At 45.3% G+C, this 14,435-nt stretch overlaps 1 protein-coding gene across 1 annotated transcript in view; it reads left to right on the forward strand.

The window, feature by feature from the left end:
- The window catches only part of rsu1 (Ras suppressor protein 1), a 53,763-nt gene extending 40,136 nt beyond the window's left edge, over window positions 1-13,627 (forward strand). Inside the window, exon 9 of the mRNA XM_083778093.1 lies at window positions 11,779-13,627. Coding sequence (XP_083634219.1) covers window positions 11,779-11,881 — 103 coding nt within the window. The 3' untranslated portion in view covers window positions 11,882-13,627. The remainder of the gene's footprint in view (window positions 1-11,778) is intronic.
- Window positions 13,628-14,435: the final 808 nt, after the last annotated feature.

Genomic DNA, 14,435 nt, shown 5'->3' on the forward strand with positions numbered 1-14,435 from the left:
TCTGATTAACCCATTCTGACCTGAGATCAGATTCTAAAAAAAAATTCAGTCGTTCTTCGATTTTTCCAAAAATAGCAGACCTACAAGCTCGTATCGCGCCACTCGGTGGCGCGATATGAGCTTGTAGATCTGCTATTTTTAAATAGCTAAAGCATAACATGATGCTGACACCAAAATGGGTGCCCGGTCAGAATGGGTTAATGGCAAATGGATGCAGGCACGCAGGGGGCCTGCGGAGATCGGGTGAAGATGTGTGTTTGAGCTTTATTCTGAAGTTTCTTTATTCATATATATATATTTATATATAATAATTATTTTTTATTTTTGAAGAAAGAAAAACTCAAATGTCAGCTTTGTCTTGTCATGTGCACACAGCCCAAACATAAGTGTAGCCCAGGTTGGGATAAAATGAGTGGATTAACAGATAAATCCACATTCTGGAATTAAAGCTCCCTTGTTTTATTAGCTAGTTTTCGTTTGCTCTCAGGCAAATCCCCCCACAAAGGGAATTGGAGACTTGAGGAGTAGAACCATACGTAACCAAGTGAATTCTACTACTGCCATTGGCAGGGTAATTAAAAAGCTTGTACCCAAGCTAACAGCAAAGATAACACAAAATAACACAAATTAGAGACAATGCATACAAATTACAATATGACATATTGAAATACTTGTGTGTTCGATAGGCCTACAACTTTACAATACATTTATTTCGCATCATGATTCAGATTTTTACGGGGGCCAGTTTCGAATTGCAGCCGTCCGTAGATGCTCTTTGAGAGCGGTTTTGAAGGAGTCAAGGGATTCACATGTCTTAATGACTGTTGGTAGGGCGTTCCACACTTTGGTGGCATGGGAGCAAAAATAATTTAGTCCCTTGTTTGTGCCGAATCTGGGTTGCACATGGTTTGTTGCACTCCCTCTGGTGTTGTTGGTGTGGACTTCGTTAACATTAAGGAAGTATTTAGACAGGTACATGGGTATCTTGGTGGTGTATCGAATCTTGTGGACCAGACCCATTGCAATATGCTGTACTCTGTCATCGACCCTAAGCCATTCGAGCCTGTCAAAGTGGGCAGGGGTGAGGTGGGTTCAGGGGTGAGGCCAAGTAGGAGCCTGACCAGTTTGTTTTGGGAAGTCTGGCTTGTACGAGGGCTCCTGTTAGGGTCTTCAAAGTGTTTTTGTTGACCAGTGAGGAGATCCTGAGATCTTGTTCTTTGACTTTTTTGATTACGTTGGTGGCCAAAGATTATCCTACAGGATGGAACCTAGGTAGGTAATTTCATGTTTCCGTGTGATAATATTGTCACCCACTCTAACCAAGAAGCCATCTGCCTTGCTGAGATTACTATTTGATCCAATCCAACGAGAATGGATTCAGTTTTTCCCAGGTGTAAAGATAGTTAAGAGTAAATTCAAAATAGGTGCTTGCCCGTGTGAGTTTCTATAGATGGACTGTTCCTTTCTAGTCTCTGTGCATCTCACCCTTTCTCATTATGTGGACATCGGGGAAGGCAGGGCCATGTCCTGGTAAAGGCCTGCAGCCACAACCAGACACAAGCGGGTATACAGGCAGAACCAGTAACGGGCCCCTGCACCCTATCCATCACATGGCTCATTAAAGAACAACAATACATTTCTATTATCTCTCTCCCGTTCTCTCTTTCTTCTTGCCTTCTCTGTCTCTGTTTACATGTTCCAGGTTTCACCTCGGCTCACCGTCTCTCTCCCTTTCCTCTCCGTCCTAAATAACTAGTTATCGGAGGCCAAAAGGGCTCGCTGAACAGTGTGAGTCATAATTTGTAACGGCATTCCTTATCAGCTCTCTGTAATTTATCCAGGGAAACTATTTGTGAAACAAATGTGCTGCCCCAACAGCACATGAAGTCAACCTGCTCACAGCCCAGAGTCCAGACCTCATAAGGCCATTGAATCACAATTGGCATTTGTTTCATGTGGCAATTTCAGGAAATTGTGCCATCACTTGTTCTCTTTCACTTACATTATAGTGACATGCGCACATAAACAAGACGCAAGACGTGAAGTTCACATACCATCTCTGACGGTTTGATAAAAAAACATTTCCGGAAAAGGTTCCAAATGTGATGTAACCGATTATGGTTCCTCAGTGTTGAATCAGGTTCCGCCAGTTCCTACGGTTCTGGATCCCAACCCTATTCCTCACTGTTTTAATTTCATCTTCTAACTACCACTTTCCTCCTTTCCTTTCCTCTCCTCTCTCTTCATCTCCTCTCCTGAATTTGTCTCTGAATGTCGGCACCGCAACTGTGGTTCCCTGGCTATTAAGGCGTTTGTGGATGTTCTTATCCAGGAGTATTACCAAGTGAAAGGTGATCAAGGAATAAGAACACAGATATGCTACTACAAAGTATCTAAGATAACAAGTACCTTTTGTGCCGTTTTCTGTCACTGGGGTTGAAGTCTCTCTCAGAACAGAGTTGTTCAATTACTGTCAATGTCAGCCTCTGAACAAGCGCTACTGTAAACGGCCAGAGTGTTGAGCTGTGTCTGTGTTGTGAGTTTATCCCGGCGCTCATCGCAGTGATTTTTCAGGGCTACTTTTATAGAAGGCTACTAAATTGCCTGGCAGTTCCAGTGAAAATGAGCCGATTGGGATCAGGAGCAGCCCATATCAGATCAATGGCCTATAGCGAGCCTGCACATTTATCACGAGGCCCAAAGGGGGTTGTACACACACAAAGCCACGTTTATCTTCACGTCTGGGCGCGTGCACTGTGCACACACACACACGCACAGAAAAATGCATGTAACAGTGTTATTGTATTTTTTCTCTTTGAAATGCTGCGTGCGTGCGTGCATGCGTGCGTGCGTGTGTGTGCGTGTGTGTGTGTGTGTGTGTGTGTGTGCATCCGTGCACACACACACACACACACACAGTCAGAATAGCAACTGACTTCAATCTTTAACGTACACTTACATGTATATAGTACACGTACACACACTTGCACAAATCAAATATTGCCTATTATTAATTAAGCCGCATGGAATTGCAGAGCTTCATGAAGATGGCATCAGGAATCTGAATCCGTTAGCCTGCCATCTCCTAAACTAAATGTTAGCCTTTAATTGGCTCTAACAGGTGTGTGTGTGTGTGGGTGTGTGTGTGTGTGTGTGTGTGTGTGTGTGCGCGCACGCACAAACACACTGCAAGTGCAGCACAGATGCATACGTCATACGCACACACACACACACACACGCACACACAGACACTATAGCCCTGGCGCGCACACAGCAGGCATGACTTTACACAACAACACACAAACAAATGGAAGATGAAGTGGGAGATCTTTGCATCGAAATGGAGAGATTATAAAGTTCTCACTGTATGTCCACGTGCATGGCATACGCGCAGGCCGCTGTGGCTCTGTGGATATCCCATGATCCCCCTGGGCACTAGCCTCTCCAGTGTACAGCAGACTGTGACGGAGGCAGAGGAGAGGAGAGAGAGAGTTTAAGGGGGGGATAGCTGGAACATGGAGGCCAGAGGAGAGGAGAGGAGAGGAGAGGCCAAGTGACCCATGGGACTGTGTGTCTACACCTCTTCTTTCTTTTCAGAGAGTTTCACACTTAAGAGACCCCTAAGCACTTTTTGGCCACTGTGGGCTTCCATCCAGTGGTCTGAACTTCTGCTTATGATTGAATCCTTTCTACATGCAAATGCCTTTTTGGCCCATAAAATCGGATATTTAAAAAAAAAAGTTTTTTTAAACTCAGTTTGAGTTTTGGGCTGGCTACTTCACAGCTACGTTGTCGCGTGGACGGAGAGATTTTTGTAAACGGGGCCGTGTAGATTTTCAAAAACGAAAAAGCTCTGTTCCCCTTGTACCCTGTGGATGAAGCCTATAACTGTCCCAATGTGGCTGCTGAAATTCAGGTCTGTAGTCTTGATAGTCCATGACCACACCAAGTTTCCTGGTACGGGTTGTGTGTTTCTTTTTAATTGCTGATTAAAGCTCAGCACTGACTTTTAATTGGACTACCTTTATCCTTCTGTGTTGTGCGTTTGGTGGTGTTTCTTTCGTCTGTCTCTGTGTAGCCTGGTTGCAGTGCTGGGTTGGGGCAGGACAGGACAGGACAGACAGACCCTGGAGAGGCCATGATGGGACATTTCTCTGTTCTGTGTTCTCTCTCTCTCTCGTTCTCCCCACAGGGAGGCTGTCTCCGTCCGTCTCTCTACTATCTCACTTCTGTCTCTCTCTGATCAGTATTCCTTGCATGTATCCCTGCATGTTAGTCCATAGAAACTGTCAGAGAAAGGGAGATGGGTGTGGGTTGGTGGTGGTGGTGGTGGTGCGGGGGGATGGGGGCTAGAGCACGAGGGAATCAGAGAAGACTGACGGAAACAGGGAAGAAATAAATAGGTGTGGAGGGATGAACCAAGAGTGAGGAATTAAACAGACAATGGGAGGGCGAGAAGTCCCTCTTCAACCCATTATCTCATCAGCGCGCTATAATTCAATGCCAATTTACTCCCTGACACAACTGCATTTCCCTTTCCACCTCCCTGTGTGTGTGTGTGTGTTTCGATGAGCTTCTGTCGCTCTTTGTCAAGGCCAACAAGTCTCCGCCTATAACTGCAGTGCATCTGTAGGGTGAATAGACTGCACAGGACGTGTTTGTGTGTGTGTGTGTGTGTGTGTGTGTGTGTGTGTGTGTGTGTGTGTGTGTGTGTGTGTGTGTGTGTGTGTGCGTGTGTGCATATGAGACCAGATTATGCTGGAGATCCCTGAAGTTAGCGCAAATCGATCAAGCCTGTTGTTTACATGGTTGCACGGCATTGTGACACTCACAATGTGTTGTGATGCAACGCGTTGTTGACCTTCAACACCCCCACACACACACACACACACACACACACACACACAATGACAATCCCAACACTCTGGTCTCACCACTCTGACAGGAATTAATGATGTCTGTATGGAGAATACCGGAAAACTCGCCAGTTTACCAAGTCTCCGCGGCGAAAATTGTTATAGTATGTCAAACAAGTTATAGTTCATTTCCAAAGTGATCAAATTATTTTGTGCAAAATCAGCTAGATGATGATAAAAAGGCTGAGTATGTGAATACCAATGATAAGTAGGCCTACCATTTCTGAAATAGTTTTTGAATGAATTACATTGTTTCGGTACTTTTAGCATTTCTACTTTCTCTAATGTTAACTCTAAACAACTATTTTAATATTTCCAAAATGATTACATGTCAAAACAAAACCCACGTCAAAACTGTTCCTGTGTGTGGGGAGGAAGGGGAGAATGTTTAGGCCCCGTCACAAAAATGCAAAATGGTGTTATACTATACTTCCGATTGACATTTTTACCACTTAAATGGTGTAAAAGATCAGTTTCTCCAGATAGGGTAAATGCTGATTACCGATCAGAGTGAATATCGGCCTAAAATGCACTAAATCGCGGCGAGTTGGTAAACTGGCGACTTCTCTGGATACCTGTATTTCACTCCATTCTTGACTTGCAACCGACTGAACAGGGCAATCTTCATTCAGTTCTGTCCAGGCTTTGAGAAAAGACAAAGCCACACGCTGTGCTGTATGTCAAACCAAACCCTGCTGAACACAAGCAGCGGTTGAGAAGGAGAACAGCGTCTATGGGTTGCCTCATATTTGCTTGCCCCGCCCCACACACACACGCACGTGCACGCACACACACACACTTCCCCTTAAACAAGGGACCTGTCCTTTCCATGGCCCCTTCTCCATTTCCACAACCTTTTACCCTGCCGAACCCTCCACAATTAACCCTTTCCTCCTACAGAGTCATTCGGCGTGGAGTGTTGTGTCATTAATTAACGGTGGATTATTCCCTCTCTCTTCACATAGATTTTTCTCCTCTTCTTCGGCTTCCCCTTCATGCCACGCTGAATAGATCCTCCCCTCCTCCCCTGTATACTCCATGACACGCTGAATAGATCCTCCCCTCCTCCCCGGTATTCTCCCCTCCCAGACTCATCCATCAGCTTGCGCTGAAGCCACAATTATGCTAACACTTGGGCTTGTTATGACAGTGGCGAGTTCTGCGCATCAGCCACTTATCGACTAAATGAGTAATCCTGGTCTCTCTTAAAAGCAGCACGCACGATCAATCAATACCCCCCCCCCCCCCCCCCCCCCCACTATACCCTTTTTCTTTTATTTGTGTTTTCCATCCTTAGCTATCACAGGGAGTTGATGGGAGAAAGCACAGCCTCGCTTCAAGTACAGCAGATAGATTGATTAAGCCTGCTTGTGTCAATACAGTATACTGTATGTGTCACAATTTTCTTCATCCTCATTGCAATCTGTTAAGAGTCCACTCTCTTCAGAATGCACATGGTTTCAAATCATTGGAAGGAATCTGGTAAATTAATGGAAGGATAACTTTTTTTAGAGATATGTAATCTGTCAGAAGTAGTGCTTTAGCATATTATGAAAAGGGCTTGCTGTAAACCACTACATATCGATCTGCTGGTGCCATGTGACCAAGCCTGGTAGGTTTTAGCTTGTAGAATCAGAGAAGACGGACACAGAGTTAAAAGCTCACCATCTCTCGGAGTCCTCCAGCTTTCAGACACTCCGCCGGTCCCCAGGGGGCCCCGGCCGAGTGCCTCCTAGCCCCAAGTCAACCCCCTCCTCTGGGGACATGTCGACACGGCTGACTGGGCAGCTTTGGCTCTGCCAGAGTGTGTGTGTGTGTGTGTGTGTGTGTGTGTGTGTGTGTGACTGTGTGTGTGTCCGTTTAATGTAACGTGCATGCCCATGGGTGTGGCTTTTGTGGTGGTAGGAAGGGGGCGTGGAGGGAGAGGGGGGAGAAACCCCAGGAGAGTGTGTTGACACTGAGCCATGGCAGAGGGGAGGGAGTCCTCTCCTCTCAGAGAGCCTCTTCAAACACACTGACAGACAGACAGGGACTGAGAGTCCACAGTCCAGCCCACTGCCTATCCAGTTTTATACATTATACTTACTCGGATAAGACGTCATATACTGTGTTTTGTGCGCCACCTGTCACAATTGTCTAATCGCAGTTATTTGAGATAATCGCAATTATTTTTCATAAGTGTGTGTGTGTGTGTGTGTGTGTGTGTGTGTGTGCACGATTCTAAAGGCGCGCACACGTCTGTAGAATCGCCCTCAGGCCTAAATGGGTTCACGTCAAGACGCTCTGGATAAAGGGCGTCTGCTAATGGCGTGAATTCAGTTTGTGTCCGAGCATAGGCATGGCTGAGGCATGGTAACGCCCCGCCTGCCTGTGATTGGTCTACTGACACTGCCCGTCTTGACTGTCCTCCGAGATGCAGGTTACTCCGTGGTGAGATTGAGAAATAAATAATAGGCTACAAGAGAATGACAGCTTGACACGCGCGACAGAAATGCAGCCTTGTAACTAACTTGTAAGTTGTATTTTTGTAGAAGAGGCAAATTTATTGTTTATGCCAGAGGCAAGGAAGCAACCACGGTGATCAGGAGGTGTGCAGGTATATAAAATGTAAAAATAGTAAAAAGGTGCTCCTGGGATCAATCGGGATAACACATTGATATAGAACAAAGCGGAGATCCGGGCACACTTAATGTTAAAAGAAGGAAAACTTTATTGAACCTATTGACCTATACGGTCTTCATCAGGGCTGAGGCCATTTCATACTGTACGATGTCCAGTTGGCGACAGCCAAATATCAACACTGCGTCATATTCAGAAACGGTTGGGAAGGCGTCGGCGAGCAGTTTTATCGGCGCTTCTCGCAGAGCCTTTCAGTTTAGTGTGTGTGTGTGTGTGTGTGTGTGTGTGTGTGTGTGTGTGTGTGTGTGTGTGTGTGTGTGTCCGTTTTGCTGACTTGGATGTGACTATTTGTGTTTGTTGCACATGTAATCAAGCAGTGCCCTTTGCAAGCTGTATGTCTAATTGCAGGGCAGGTAAATGTCACAAGAGCTGATGTTAGGGTTCAGTCAAATTCGCACACAATTTTGAGAGGGAATACTGTTACAATATTTTTCAAATCTCAATTTGATGCAGAGAGACTTGGATATAGCTGGACAATATCATTCATTGCAAATTACCACATTTTGTGGAACTTTAATGCACAGAAATTTGCACAGAGCTCTACATTTAGTTTGAATGGTGAGGTTTGAATTCAATTCAGCTTTGATGTAGAGTTTCTCAATCGATGGAACGGGTCCCAAATGTGGACCATTTAAAAAAATCATAAATCAAAGGCTTGTGAGACTGGTGTATTGATTACAACATTATTGTTACAAAATATAGTGCAATGTGCTGTAAACAGGTGCTGAACAAACATATGTACATTGATGAAGGAAGGCAGTTTGCACACTGGTCAGTAGCTCCCAGAAGCAATTTATTAGAGGTAAAACGCTTCGACCCGTGTGGGTCTTCGTGTTGTTAACATAACAAGCCACAGGTCTGAATTAAAAGTCAGTTAGATAAGCTGGGTAAGTCCTGATGGGGAAAACTTCACTTATAAACCTATTTTTATCGGTTTCTGCAATTAAAGGACCACTTCACCTTTTTCAACATATCTTCATATAATTGGTCCTCACTAATAATCATGATAAAATGGTACAATTGTTTTCTACTCAGTCTGTGACTCTGTGTCTCATAGGAGGGCTGTGGGCAGTTCAGAAACCCATCCGCCAGTGACATCATCAATGGGGAAGCCAAGCTAATAGGAACTGCAGGCTTTCTAGTCCTGAAAAGTTGCAATGCGAAAATGGAAGCCATCGTTCGCACGATAATAAAAAATGTAGAAATAAATGTAAAAAAATCTTGTTTAAAAAACAAAATCTGCCTAACGATGATTTGGATGGGTTTCTGAACTGTCACAGCCCTCCTATGAGACACAGACTGAGTAGAAAAAATGTGTGCCACTATGTGTCTCTCTCCCACACGCACACACACACACACACACACACACAGCTGCATATAGGCCAGTAATGATCAAGCATTTAGTCAGCAATCACTGTAGACTACTTATTAGTGTCAGTTACTGAGCTAAATAGACATGTGCACTCAGTCACCTTGAACCCCCTCTTTCTCTCTCTCTCTCTCTCTCTCTCTCTCTTTCTCTCTCTCTCAAATGCCTCTCACCTCTCCCGATCTCCCCATTTCGCTCTCTGCAGAGCGGTCTTCGTCCTTTCTCTCTCCCTTTATCCCTTTCTTTAGCTCTCTCTTTGACATTTGCTCTCCTTCGCTACCCCCTTCTCCATGTACCCCTCCCTCCCTCCCTCTCTCTCTCTCTCTTGTCACTTTTTCTAGCCTCACGGGTGGTTCTTGCTCACACACAGAGGGAGAGAGAGAGAGCTCAGCGGAGTGGAAAGGACTCTTCCTAGCATTCCCTGTCTTTCTGCCCTCCCTCCCTCCCTTTACATCCCTAGAGCGGCCCCCTTTCAGAGATAATTGTCTCTTTGTGTATGCTGCTTTTCCTTCGCTTGATAGTCCTCAGCTGAACGGAGACGAAGGAAAAAGCATCAGAAAAACGGAGAGAAAGGGGTGAAAGCGTTTGACTTTGCACCGATTTACACAAGGCTGTTGATCATCAAGTGAAAAGAACTGATCTGAAAGAACGAGTCAACGAGCGCAAACACACCTGTAGACTGTAAAAGGACTGTACGACAAATGGTTTGACCCAGAAGAGGTCAACAGGTGAGCAGCAAATGGTCCCAGTTCACAGGGCCATGTGTCAAACTCTGTTGTTATCACAGCGTGGTTCCGAGAAGCTTCAAAGGGTTTGTCTCTAGACTAATTCAGGGGCGATTCACACTATGGTCCCGGGTGCGCACTCGGGACCACTTGGCAGATGTTGTGGTAGTTGTGAATGATGCGTACCGTTCCCGGGAGCGGATCGCCCAACCGTCCCCGGGACCGCATGGGGGGAGGGTCTCTGGACCGTTGAAGTGTATTCAGATACGGATCGTTCCAATGTGAATGCATGCGTACCTAAAGAAGGAAGTGGACTGTTTTTTTTAAGAACGTGACATAATCTCTAGTCGACGAGCCAAGCGTCAACAAGAAAAAACACAGCCGCTGCACGATGCGTAACACAAGCGCATTTCTCAACGCCGCCCTTCTCCTGTTGAATCTGCTTATACGCGCAGCACCGCAGTACGCGCTGATCTTATTCTGCGGACTACACGTGGCTCTTGGGCTTTGCTTGGCACAGTTTCCAAAGTAAAACAAAATAATAATAATGCTAAAGTAGAATCCATAGCAAACTAGATAAAGTGCCAATCGGCACAGGTCTCCACCAGGATTCTTCCTCAGCCTAGTGGGAATATGCGTGCACAGTTTCATCGCAATGGGACGCTGCGTTGAGGAGTTGTGGCCATTTGCTACTCCTGAAAACTGTAGGAGCCAATCGTGGCCAATCAGGATGGAATATGAGAAATCAAACAAACCTGTCTTGATCACATGACTATGGAGATCATGTGTACCGATTTGCGTGAAATTTGGATAAAATCTGAAGGAGTAATAATAGAAAATGTGTTTTACATATGTCGGCCTCCTGGTGGCGCTATAAAGAGCAGATGTGAAAAATTCCAGGCAAAGGTTTTTCCTTGGCCTCTAGGGAGTTAAAAGGCATACAAAGTTATCCACAGATCCGTGCAGTTAGAGGTAAAACACTTTTGGGCCAGTTATAGCGCCACCTTGAGGCTGAGTTGAAATTGTGCATGTGGCATTTCGTCCTCGGCCTAGTGGGAATGTGGGTGCACAATTTCACGGAAATCACGCAATGTGTTCATGATTTGCAGCATTTTGTTTGAAACTGAGCACTCCTGTGAATTTTGGAAGCCAATCTTAACCAATCAGGATGGAGTCTGAGAAATCTGAAAGACCCGTTTCGTTGAATGGCTCTAGAGAGACTGTGTACCAATTTGCGTGATGTTTGGACACAATCTGTAGGTGTACTGTGCAAAAACTTGTTTTGCACAAAGCGGCCTCCTGGTGGCGCTATAACAGGCCGTTCTGGAAAGTTTGGGGCAGAGGTTCATGGTTGGCATCCAGGGAGTGTGTGTGCAAAATTTGGCATCGACCGGGTTAACGGTGGCCGAGATTAGCTGCTCACGGACGGACACACGGACACACGGACGGACACGCGGACGGATGGAGTGCAAAACATACTCTCCCCCATGCCTTCGGCTGGTGGAGACAACTAATACACTGGAGCACAGAACTGACTGACACAGTGAATAGCAGGCAGGCTGACAGTGGTAGTATAACGGCAAAGAGCCAAAGAGGCAATGCAATGCAGTGTGTCTGGATTTATTTGAGACAATATCGCACAGTTGATGGTCAGTGTCCGGGCACGACAGCCATCAAGCAAACCGCCATCTGGAGGATTAAAGTGTTTCTGCAAGTGTACCCGGGTGCGCTGTTGTATCTCGGGCAATGTGAATCATGGCCATCGGGGACCAGGCAACCGTATTCGGAAACGGTTCCAATGAAACGGATTCAGTCCGTCTCAGTCTGAATTGCCTATCAATGTATTCAAATGAGCTTTGGTGATGGAAATTCCTCGTCAGTGTGCACATATATTTTCACATTTCTGACCTTTTTAATACCATATTGGCCAAGTTGCAAACCCTCAATGTCTTGCAAGAATAAATAAAGGTTTGAATGAATGTATGTCTGTTAACCCGTCTCTTCTCCTCTCCCCTTTCTCCTCCCCTCATCTCCTCTCATCTCCTCTCCTCTTCTCCTTCTCTACCCGTTCCCTCCCCTCTTCCTCCAGTCTGTACGGCAGACACATGCAGGCCAACCCAGAGCCTCCCAAGAAGAACAACGACAAGAGCAAAAAGATCAGCCGCAAGCCGCTGGCCGCCAAGAACAAATGAACAGACACGACTCTCCCTTACCTCTCCCTCCACTGCATGTGCCTTGTAACGCCCGGCCCCCCCTTATGTTTTCTATATTTATTTATCATCACTTTTATACCGCTGTAAAGACGAGTTGTCAAACTCTCTGGAAAGTGTTAAGTGCATTCATATTGTGAGACCTCACAGTGTAGCGATTTGGACCATAGCTCCACTGAGGCGCGCCGCCTCAGCCTCGACACTTTCCGTGTTAGGACTGGTTGTGGGTGGCGGAAAAATTGGTTAATGTAAAGAACGGAGCGGAAAGAAACATTTTGTTTGACGTTTAGATTTTTTGTTTGTCGAGGGGTGCTGTCCAATGTTCTTCCTTTTGTAGTAATTGTACATGAGTGACACCCTGTTCGACAGCCGTCCATACAGTATGTCACAAAAGATTGGACTATAACATATTCATCATATCCATCCCAAATCTTAGAGTGCAAAATTCAACCAACACTGTAAACCTTTAAATGAGTGACTGCTTTTTATTATTGTTCTTTGCTGTCACCTGCATGGCCAGGACAGTCAGACAATCATGTTAGAATAATGTGTTCATTGAAACCAAAACCTGATGTCTTTGTAATATTTGTGTACGTCGTCGTTTTGCTCACAGTAGCATTGTTACTTTGAATGGATGTGTAGATGGAATGAACACTCCAAGTCCCAATTACCCCCCACTTGACTGCCCTGCTTTTTATTCTTTAATTCTGCTTTTTGTCATTCGCCGGGTCGGTCAGCCATTATGTATGTAGCTGCTGCGTTTGATCTGGCGTGGTCTGCCGCAAAGCACCTTTGTGGAGAACAGGCCACTGGGGAGCGTGCGTTAGGCCATTAGACTAACCTCAGGATTTGACTTCAGAGAGCTCTAACAAGCAGAGTGGGGCCAGGGGAGAGGCAGAGACAGAGGTGGGGGCGCGAGGGTGGTGAGGTAAAGGAGATATTCCACAAAACTATTTCTCTTGTGCGTGCGTGCGTGTCATAATATGGCCAGGCATAGTCGCAAGTGGGATTTGTGAAGGTTTTAGGAGTCTTGGCTCTGTCGGATCTTAGCCTCCCGGGGGATAGTTGTAAAGTTACATACACACACATCTTGTTTTCTTCCTCGACTTGTTTGCAAAAGCGGAGTTGTGTAGGAATCGCGCCCATGTCTCTGGTGTTCAATTGTTTTCCTGCCGCCCGCAGCCTGGCTCAAAATACCCCAAAGCGTCTTTAGTCAATGGAAACAAGTGGGCCGGAACAATAGGGTGGCGATGTTATCTCAGAGACCTGACACGCGGGACTCTGTATTTGGACAATGTAGCAGAATACAACCATTGCTTAAAATACATTACCCACTTGTTGTACCCTAACAACTAACCAGTCTCAAACTGAACTCAATTACGGCTCCTGTTCTGAAGTTCTTGTCGTTGAGGCCTGAAGGCCGGCCGTGTGTGTGATTTCAATTGTTCTATTTTGATCCCCAAGCTTTGACTGTCTCTTGTTTTTATCTGGAACAAGCCAAGGCAGCATTAGCCTGGATTCTCACTCACAAAGGATTTTTTTTAATGTTTAGAGAAGCCCCACTCGCTCGCCATGCAGCTGTCCTTCACATTTCAGCCTATTGCAAAAATGCACGAATGTAATCCTTTTTTTATGATTATTTATCATGCTTTTACCATGTGCCTCGATATACTGTATGTTTAACAAGCTCTGTTTTATCAGCCATTTTGAATAAAGCAATCGATTTTGTTTTTGCCTTTGTCTTGTATTGTCTTATATAGGCAGGGAAGTTGCTTATAAGTTGTTATTTATATCAACATGACAAACGGTGTCACCATATTTAAAACAAGACCTGTGAACCATGGCATCTTTGAAGTATTGAAGACCAATTGTCGTCTCCTGTGACCGTTGCTGCTCCCAACTTGTAACTGATGTTTGCGGTGAGTGCACTGATTCATGACATTCCAGCAGTTACTTGCCATTTTTACAACAAAGATTGCGATTTCAGATTTAAGAGTTGGGTTTTCACTGGTCCACAGTCGCTTTGTGGCTCTCTAATGTCATTGATATTACAGCTGCACAAGTTCACAAACAATTGTCTATGAAACTGAAAAGTAAAAGTCATGTAGCATGAGATGTACACAACGGTTTCATCAGAAGGAGGCACTCCATGCCAGCATAGGCTCAGGAATGCAACCTCAGTGTGTGTGTGTGTGTGTGTGTGTGAGGGTGTGTGTGTGTGTGTGTGCTGCCTGATATCGGGATAGATAAGAGACTGCTTGTCTACCCATACGCACGCATGCCATAATTAACACTGAATGCAGTAGGGATGTCCCAATCAAACCACCCAAAACATTATATTCAGCATGATAATTGAATTTGCACAGATTTATGATTTGGGAGTTCCTAAGGTATCGGCTTGTTAGATCAACACCAAAACGTATATTTTTCGTGTCTGGCACATCCCACAAGCCAGGTGGACAAGAGCGATGTAATTAAGATGGATAGGACAGGATGTGCATCCCATATCCCGGGGGAAATCTTTTTTTGACTGATA

The sequence above is a fragment of the Protomyctophum parallelum genome (assembly GCF_964188405.1).
Source record: "Protomyctophum parallelum genome assembly, chromosome: 12".
Lineage (NCBI taxonomy): Eukaryota > Metazoa > Chordata > Actinopteri > Myctophiformes > Myctophidae > Protomyctophum > Protomyctophum parallelum.